The following is a 10017-nucleotide window of genomic DNA, read 5'->3' as shown; positions in this document are numbered from 1 at the left end:
TAGTATCTTAAAACAATACAAAAGAAAATTGTCTCCAAATCCTTAAAACCTAAACCTTGTCAAACCATAACAAAATCAAACTAAAGTCATCAAAGAGGCTCATATCCTTGACCTAATATCGAATCATGAAAGGGATGAACATGATCCAACCACAAAATTTGATTCAACTCGGGGTTTGACTCCTCAAAGACCATCCTAGCCAAATCCCCTCAAGCCTTCGATCTCATACGTTCCGCCATCTAACAACTGGGCAATTGTAAAACAAACATGTTTTACCAATGGAAACAATTAAAGCATAAGTTCACGACTTATTGAGTAAAGTACACATGGAAGACAATTACCAATGTAGTGAATTCATTATTTAATAAAAAGATTTCATAATAAAATCAATATCATGTAAGACAATTCTTGGTAGAATATCAATGCAAAGGATGAAAATGCATTATTCATATAGTACATGATATTGTAGAAATTTAAGTCATAGCTCAACTCCATATGGTTTAAATTTTTTTTATTTTTTTTTTTGGTTGCATGTTAAAGAAGCTCATGAGAACCCAATAGCATCTAGTTCAACATAAACTATGGGCCATCATTATTATTTTTTTCTAATGAATACAGGAAAATAAGGTTACAAGGAAACAAAAACCAAGAGAGGGTGGACTCTCCAACATAGGCCAAGCCAGAATTATAGTGCTCGAAAAAAGTATAATTGAATAACTGGAAAGAGTAATGCTACACATCATCCTCTTGTCCACCTTTTATCCTCCCAAAATTGATGTGGCTCTTAAAATCACCATTGGATCAAAATTCAATAATGATCTATCATAAATTCAATGGTGATTTTAAGAGCTACATCAAATTTGGGAGGACAAAAGGAGGACAATGGGATGATGTGTAGCATTACTCAACTGGAAATATGCCAAAAAAATAGCCAAGTTTACTATATCATGGGCAAAAAGCCAAGCAATATATAGGCTGCATAAGGCGGTTTTTGAGCAAGCCAAGAGGCAGGTTTGCTTGAACTCTTCTGCAACGGCAACCAATTGGAGACCACTAAAGGAAAAGAAGCATTGCTAAAAACCGATATGAGCCCGTCGATGAGAAGATTCATTTTTAAGTCTCATAAAAGGGGTGTCGAACTCCAGTTGAAAGTGTCTCCACCGAAGAAAGAAGAAGAAGAAAAAAAAACCAAGAATCTGCAGGTCCAGAAGAGACGAGGAGCAGTGGGGAGGCGCTTGAGGCCCACACACGGGGAAGAGGAGCGAGCAGTACATCAAGGTGGCCGGAGATGGCGGGAGGGTGGCCTGTCGGATGTGGAGGCTGAAGGTGGAAGACAGATATGGGATAAAAAAAGCTCAGATTTGTTTTCTATGGACGACATGTGGGTCTCACTCCAAGTGGAAGGGAGACAGTGGCGAAGAGAGGAGGCGAGAGATGGTGGAGACAAGCCGAGCTTGTAGTAGTGGAGGAGGTGGAGTTGTAAATTAGGCAGGTAAACCAACAAAAATACAAGAAAAAAAAAAATTGAGAAAAGAGAGGAAAAAGAAATGGGGGGTTGGGGAATAGACAAAGCTCATCTGTCCTCTCCGGGCACTCACAACGGAATCGGATAGACTCACAGGGAGGGGCTTTTCCGCGTAGGGGGGTTGGGAGAGGCCTTATGCAATGCATAGGAGCCTGGTAATTCATCTGGGAGCTTGTTAAATTGAATCAAGTATGCTTGCTGATATTAAGTTGTGTATACAATTTATCTTCCATTAATCAGCACAATTGATGTCGACCTAACAAAATCCACACTGAAAATTAGCTTCATCAGGTGTCACAGCCATTTGCTGTACCCAACCAAATGTTTATAGCCAAAAAGGTGAAGAGAAGCAAGCCCCACACTGCAACAGCCATGGGGAGTGGGGAGTGGACATCTGGGATTAGCATCTTAGTTTAGCAATGGTTAGGATGGTGGATTATTAATATGATGTGCATGCGTTCTTTTTTTTCTTTTTTCTTTCTTTTTTTGGAATTTATAAGGATATTTAAGAATTTTTATTGAAAAAAGTTTAGAATCATTTTTGTCTTTTTGCTAACCTTGGAGAAGATTGACAATTTTTTAAAATTTGAGGGGATATGCGTACTTTTCTCAAAGAATAAATAAATAATATAATCACAGACCCCATGTTAGCATAGCTTCTCCTATGAAGGAAGGCTTCCTCCAGTGAATTTGCATATAGTAATCAATCACCTCCAAATAAACAAATCCGAGAGGTTAATCACCTCCTGCTGGACATAGCTGAGAAACAAGCTTGACTACTCCCCACATGGCTGCGTCATTCTGCAAGCAAACATAAGCTGAAATCATTATTGAGGACATGACTTCTACAAAACTCTCTCTCTCTCCCCGTGTGAGCGTGTGTGTGTGTGTTTGGTGTGTGCGTGCGCACGTGTGAGAGAGCTGAGCAACATTTTGTGATAGTGCAGGGATCATCTCTTGTAACAAAAACACTATCTTAACTGACCCTCATTGAAGATTGCACGCACACAATTTTATGAAATGAGAAGTTCTCTTTAGTCTAGGCCCTGCATACGAAATGCTTCAAGAATGGGATGTTACATGGAGCGAGATGATTACCTAAGGACAAAGGTATTCTAACAGCATAAATATTGCCAAATTCACAGATTCATCTAGATAGCTTCACTGGATGTCTCATAAAATCCTTTGTTGCTTAATTGAGCCAGATGAAATCATACCTAAGGTTGTAGCAGCAGTCCGGGAGAAGATTATCTAATATTAGCAAGACTATTTTTGAGGCACCAAAGGAAGGAAATAGACAAACCAAAGACATTTTGTAACAAGGCATTCAACTCACCAGGTAAACAATATCAAAGGCTTTTCTGTAGCCATCAAGAGAGTTCTCAATATTGTCATTCCTGAGACAGCATTTCATAGGTTCAGTTACTAAATTAAGTTAATAAATTATAGTATTCCAGCATTAACTTTTAACCCAAGTGATAACAGAATTAAATAATAGAAAAAGCAGATGCATAAGTAAAAGAAGCAGCAATTTTAATATGAAAAACCAAAAACTAACTCGCTTGTTTTCAGTAGTGCTTGATGCTTGATTACAATGATACAACATAAACTTCACTTAAAACATGTGATCACTTTATTCTGCCTTCGAACATGACCACACAACACCTCCTTCCTTCTTACTTTCCAGCAGAACCAAATCAATGATCCCTTTATTTCGGCTGCTCTTAGACTCCACATAGTTAATAGTTATTTTTAAAATGGGTGAGCACTTCAATTTTTATTGGTAGCTTACATAATTATATATATAGCAAAATTTTGGTTCCCCCAAGTAAAAGATTTTTTTAATATGTGAATAAACTATTTTCATAACAGAAATTTTTTAAACTCTGCCACAAACCAACATTTCTATAGAAATGCACTCTATCTTACTTACCTAAGCATCTGTAAGCATGTGAATTAAATTTAAAATAATAATAATAACTTACATACACATATACAGGTAAATATAAATCCATACATGAAACTGCATATTAAATAAAATCTTCATCAGGGGTTCTATAGGGAAATACTATAATATTAGGGGCTTATACAAATAGATTTTATTGCTAACGGACCTGCATAACTGTCACAAATTGCTATGGTACATGACATTTCATATACGCCCATTAGCAAGAATTTCCATCCCTTTTTGTGTGCCATTTGATCTCTAATTATAAACAACCGGATGCAAACCATTAATAACTCCCAACAAGCTTTTAGTAACATGTCGTATAGCACATAACAGAAAGCTATTATTTTAGAAAACTTAATTCCATTTTAAAATTTGTGTTAGTCCAGAAAATCTGTCCTATTAGAAGATTTGTGTCATACTAGTGGACACTCATGTCCACCCAAGATGTTCAGAACTACAAGTGTTTGGAATTCTTTGTGAAGAAATATAAACATATTTATATCACCCAAACAAAAGCGCAAAAGTAGATAAGTGTATGCATCTAATAATATAAGTCACGAAGAGAAACATATATAATTTTGTCTCCATGTATAGATTTTTAAAAGTTGCCTTGTCTTTGCTGAAACACAACACCCATGTCCATGTCCACACATAGTGGTTAAAAGGAGAGTTTAAAACTGGCAGACGGAAAAAAAAAAGATTAACAAGAAATAATGTGGGCTTGCCCCAACTGATATAATATAAAAAAATAGAATCATGAACTGATCGAGAACATTTCTGAATAAATAACTTGTCGAATATATTGCGATGCCAGAGTCGCTAAAAAAAATAAGCCTAATAGGAAAAGAGCTCTAATGTGAAAAGAACAACAGTCCAGATTTTTTTTTTTTTTTTTATTACTTGTAATCGAAATTCATTAAAAAACCAAAGGTCGTACCAAGTACATAGGAAGTATACAAGTTTATGAAAACAATCATAGGCAACCATCCAATGGAAGAGAAAAAGTATTTGGAAACAAAACATGTAGTTTACGGAATTAGACACATTAGATGAAGTGCAAAAACATTTAGAATTGCATCTAGCATCTTTTACTGGGATTTGAGAATTTGGAAATGTTTGATTATTTTCTAAAATTACGTGAAGGTACTATGGAAGTATTATGCATTCAATATACTTCTGTAACTATGAGCAAGTGCTGTTAGTCTAAAATCAATTTTTACTCAAACTTCTTGTAAATCTTGGAAATATATTTTCCAATTACAACAAAGGAAAAATGATAGCAACTCAAGCATTTCACATTCTGTTTATTCACCGGAGAAGTTGTATATAAAGGTGAACATGACTATCTAAATACAAGAAGTGAAACATCATAGAAACAAGTTTATTCAAAACCAATGAATTTAGACAGAACAAAAGATCCATGTTTAAATATGCTTTAAAAAGTGAAGGCAACTTTACAATCTAAAATCAATTTTTACTCAAAACTTCTTGTAAATCTTGGAAATATATTTTCCAATTACAACAAAGGAAAAATGATAGCAACTCAAGCATTTCACATTCTGTTTATTTGCTGGAGAAGTTGTATATAAAAGTGAACATGACTATCTAAATACAAGAAGTGAAACATCATAGAAACAAGTTTATTCAAAACCAATGAATTTAGACAGAACAAAAGATCCATGTTTAAAGATGCTTTAAAAAGTGAAGGCAACGTTACAATCTATCCAATATATATGAATTGTTGAGGTTGAGCAAGTTTTACAAACTTACAGAAAACCCACAGATATTCGAGTCTCGTAGTTCAGACCATCAGACATTCCCAAGTCCCCAATGTGATCACCAAGAAGCAGCACGTTGGTCCTCTTCTTCACTGAGGCACTGTTGTCAGTTGGCCCATCGATATCACCCAATCGGTCATGCAAAGGAGCAGCCATGTCAAGAGCATGCTCATTTTTATTAAGGCTATGGATCGTCTTCCCTGTAAATAGTTCCCAAGCAAAAATTAAAACAGATTTATATTCAAAACCATATGCAAATCAAACAGAATGAATGTATTACTCCCTTTGGCAAAATAGATAATGTGCTGTCCTTTTCGGGTTGTTCCAAAATAGATGGAAGTTTTCCAAAAAAGAAAAAAATCCATTTAACTTCCCATATTATCCCTAAATTTGAACCCACAATTTTTCAAATTTGAACTCACTTTCTCATATTTGAACCCATCTTTCTTAGCTCATCTAAAGACATTTTAGGAAGAGTGTTTGTTTCAATAAAATGCATGCCATTGTAAACTTTCATCTATTTGTGTAAAGATTTATCAAACAAATAATATATAACAAAAGTACTAACACAGGTATGAAATAATTAAATACAGCCGTCCTACCTTTGTTACAAAACAGGCATAACTTCAGGATTATTCAATTACTTCCGGAAGGACTTACATTGGACTGAATGTAAACTTTACAAACAAAATAATAATGTCAAATTTTTCCCTATATGGCACTTTCTTGAGTGTTAGCTTTGTCAAATTGACAAATTTGCCTCAAAATAACTCATTTCTGGTACCGCATAAAAGAGTTGATAAATACCACAGGATGCAAGCCATTAATACTACATTGGCACAACTCCATGGACAGAAAGCAACCTAATCAAGCTATTATAGATCCTGATGGAAATTTGGGAGGTGCAACTCTATGTAGAATTATAGAGAAAACATGATTATCCAGAGATCAAACTCATTACTATAACTATTAACCCCTTTTAAGGCGAGAAGAATCAAAGGATACCTTTAAAAGAGACAAGGAAACCGTTGCTGTCAAATATCATTTGGTTTGAGACAATCTTAACATTTTTAAAAGATCTGTGAAGTTTCTGTCTCAGGACCTAGCGCAGTGAAAAGAAAGGCACAGACAGATAAAACAGGTGAAAATCAGACCTAACATTAATGAATAAACTCTATATATCTGGAATATGACCACTCCAAAACAAATTTTGTTAAACTAACCTCCTCTATGATATCAGCAAGCCCTGCAGAAAATATAAGAACAGGAATGTTTCTTTCCTGAAAATTATCAAAAGACAGAATAAAATATGAAAAGTAAGGTGGACTGTGTCAGATAACCAATAGCAACATAATGCGATTTGCTACACCAACTAAGACAACCCAAAATCACGAGATAAAATTCCTCACTGGATTGCTTAGTATATTTTGTCTCGCAATCATGCATGATCCAAAGTGGTGATAAAGAAAAAAAAAAATATAACGAAATCAGGCGTGCCTCCAAAAACTCAAACAGTTCAACGACACCCTCTCTAAAAGCAATTCTGGCATTAGCAACGGATTGCTTTATTGCACCATATGTAAGGCCTCCCTCAATAAGAAGCGCATGAGTTTTTCCCCACCTGTACCAATGAAACAAACAGTTTTATTCATAGGCCATTTAACCCACATAATGTACATTCCAAGGAACACAAATTAATAATTCATTTATCTCATTTAGATGTTTATAAGCTACAATAGCGCCTATGTTGAAGCACACGAGAGTCACATGGAGGCAGCACAGTTGCTGAATTCACATACCACTCCTCCATGAGCCTCGTCTTCTCTTCTATTGGAATTGTTGCGGAGAACTCTAACGGATGATAGTATTCATATAATTGCTGCCTCTTGGCATCATATTCCGGATTCCCCTGTTGCAAAAGGCCATGACTGCCTACACATGTTATTAAAGAAAATTGAAAGCAAATCCTGTAAACAGAGTTGTAAGAAAGAAAATAATCAAAAGACAACATAAATGCTGGAAAGACTTACTTTGCCCCTGTCGGCCATCGATTGAATACTTTGTTAACGTGCGATCAAAATCTACAATTACCTGATATATATCGAAGATATAAGAATACAACATTGTGCTAAGGAGGCAAACAAGAATATAATTCCAAAATTAGTAATGCAAAATTGAATAATCTTATTTTTTCACTTCCACCAAAATAATGTTTTTTATAAGTAAATGGAATTCATTAAAATACGCAAAGATGCAACACAAGTAGACAGTAAGTATACAAAATGTGAAAAGTTCATGGGCCCATTGACACTTTCAAAAAACTCCTTAAGAGAAAATGGGACATCATGACTTATAAAGTATCTAGGCGAAGGAAATCTTAGCGACGTGGGACACTTATCACTTCCACCCAAAAAAAGAATTTTAACTAAATGATTAAATTCATCATTTCCTATTCCCTTAAGCTATTGAGACAGCCGATGATTTAACATGTATAAGAGCAGAACCTACCTCACCTTAAACATTTCATATTTCACGAGTTGGGCTTCCCTTATTGACCTCATAATCGACATCATGGAATAAATTCCTTAACAGGGTTTAACATATAATACAATTAATACATAGTTACAATGTAATCGCTAATAGGTTCTTCATTAATAATCGGATATTATTTCATCTGAATTATTAATCCAGCAATTAGAGCAGTAGCCATGAGTTCGAAATCGTACTCCAACAATATGTTAGAGGATATGTAAAGAAAAATGCATGAAAAAACCTGGAGTTTTTGGGGACCCGCGCTTCGAATCGCAGCGATTTTCTGGTCCAGCAGCTCAGAGTCGCCGATCACCGCCTCACAAGCCTTGGAAACATCATCTCCGTCCATTCCGATTTGGTTCCTACAACAGCGAAACCAAGCCCTACCCAGAAAGCAAAAGGCAAAAAGGAAGCAACACGTACGTTAAACGATGAGTATGTGTACGAGTAATGGTGTGTGCGCGAGGGAAATGAAGAGAGAAGCGTAGAGGGAAAGCAGGAAATGAAGGTGTGTGTGCATGCGTTGTGGAGTGCAGATCACGGACCTGGGAGCCGGAGGGAAGCGGGGCGGAATGGAGAAGGAGTGTTTGGGAAAGGTGGTGAAGCGGAGACGGGTGTTGATGATGGTGCTGCTTTGGAGCCGATAACTCATTTGTGTGTGCGAGACGGAAAGGGAAATAATTGGCTGAACAGTCGAAGCGACACAGTGCCCGCAGAAGGCATGTCGCAAGTTCTTTCTAGAAACAACAAAAACTAATTAAATTGATATGGAATTTGGAGAAGAAAGTTTTTAGACATTTTGTTACGAAAACAAATGTAGGGAAAAATGTAAATTAACTTTATGGCATAAAAATTAATTGAGAGGTTCTTTATCTTAGGTAAAATTGACAAATTACTTTTTGAAGTCAATTTCTGTCTAATAATTTGACAAAAATCGTTAGGTTGTCAAATTAGCATCATCAAGCTCAATTAAAACGTGACACGTGTTACTCATAATCAAAAATTAAAAATTTAAAAACTTAAATATTTTTTTTTAAGGTAAAATAAAACAAAAATAAGGGATTTAGGGGTGGCTGCGAACCACCCTTAGAAGTAGCCACATGCCACCCTCAGCCCCATCTAGGGTGGCTCGAGGGCCACCAAAAGCAAGGAATGGCGGCAAGCCACCCCATAAATATATTAACAACAACGTGTCATATTTTTATTAGACTTGACGACACTGACGTGACAATCTAGTGGTTTCTGTCAAGTTAGTTGACGGAAATTAATTACAGGGTGTAATTTGTCAATTTCGCCTACCACAGGGACCTATTAGTTAATTTTTATAATACATTGAATGATTTGTAAATTATGTCAACCACATGGACCAATTTTACATTTTTCCCAAAAATGTAAAATCAATTTTGTAATTTTTCTTAGTCATAAATAACTTTTGGGTAAAGTCCACATACTCCTTACAAACTACCACACAATTGATAATGTCCTCCAAAACTTTTAATTTGGACAATATCCCTCTCAAAAAATTACTAAAAATTGTCAATATTCCTCCAATTATGAAAATACCTTTAATAAAATAATAAATTTATTTTTTTTTTAAAAAAAAAATACATAAAAACCAAGAGTGACTAAATTTAAAAATTTTAAAAGTTTTTTATTTGTTATTTCAATTAAAATTTTTGTTTTTTTAAAAGAAATTAAAAGTTTTCATTTTAAAAATTATATATTAAAAATAAAAATATATAAAGCTAAAGAATTATTTTTCTTTTAGAAAAAAAGAAAAAATGAAATGGTTGGCTGCCAGTTGAGTAGCTACCCTCAAGTGACCCGGGGTGTTGCGTGGCTACCCCCCATTGGTTGGGGTGGCCAGGTCACTTCCGGGCACCCACCTCTTTTCATTTTTCATTTTTTATTTTAAAAATAATTATTATTATTTAGTTTTTTTATTTTATTAAGAATGTTACGTGCCATCATTTTATTAGTGCTGACATAGCACTTAACAGAATTTGTTAAATTTTTTAACAAAATTTAACTCTAATGAACGATTTGTAAATTAGATCAACCTCAATGATTTATGAACTCATTTTAATACTACAAAGAAACAATTTGTCAATTAATAAAAAAAAAATGCCTCAAAATATCACCTCAATTTTTTTAAAAAAATAATCACATAGTCAATAGGCTCAGTAAATCTCTATTTTTTTTTTTTTTTAATTATTTCAAAAAATCACGTA

At 34.8% G+C, this 10017-nt stretch overlaps 1 protein-coding gene across 3 annotated transcripts; it reads right to left on the bottom strand.

Moving 5' to 3' along the window:
* On the bottom strand, nucleotides 1–8496 carry LOC133879928 (uncharacterized). Of its 3 annotated transcripts, none has more exons than XM_062318748.1 (11): nucleotides 8332–8496; nucleotides 8028–8169; nucleotides 7285–7345; nucleotides 7054–7186; nucleotides 6752–6875; nucleotides 6478–6534; nucleotides 6260–6356; nucleotides 5247–5454; nucleotides 2862–2922; nucleotides 2237–2326; nucleotides 1–246 (listed from the first exon to the last, which is right to left on the bottom strand). In XM_062318748.1, the coding sequence occupies exons 1-10, from the start codon at nucleotides 8436–8438 to the stop codon at nucleotides 2261–2263; spliced, it is 1056 nt and encodes a 351-aa protein (XP_062174732.1). In that variant the 5' UTR covers nucleotides 8439–8496; the 3' UTR covers nucleotides 1–246; nucleotides 2237–2260. The 3 variants fall into 3 exon arrangements, 2 of the variants coding, with proteins under 2 accessions (XP_062174732.1, XP_062174730.1); XR_009902163.1 differs by having other exon boundaries at nucleotides 2–246; nucleotides 2167–2326; nucleotides 8332–8495; XM_062318746.1 differs by lacking the exon at nucleotides 1–246 and having other exon boundaries at nucleotides 2084–2326; nucleotides 8332–8495.
* Nucleotides 8497–10017: the final 1521 nt, after the last annotated feature.

This window comes from Alnus glutinosa, chromosome 10, assembly GCF_958979055.1.
Source record: "Alnus glutinosa chromosome 10, dhAlnGlut1.1, whole genome shotgun sequence".
In the NCBI taxonomy this organism is placed as follows: domain Eukaryota; kingdom Viridiplantae; phylum Streptophyta; class Magnoliopsida; order Fagales; family Betulaceae; genus Alnus; species Alnus glutinosa.
Note: the sequence above shows the minus strand (reverse complement) of the source record. Positions and strands in the feature narration are given on the sequence as shown.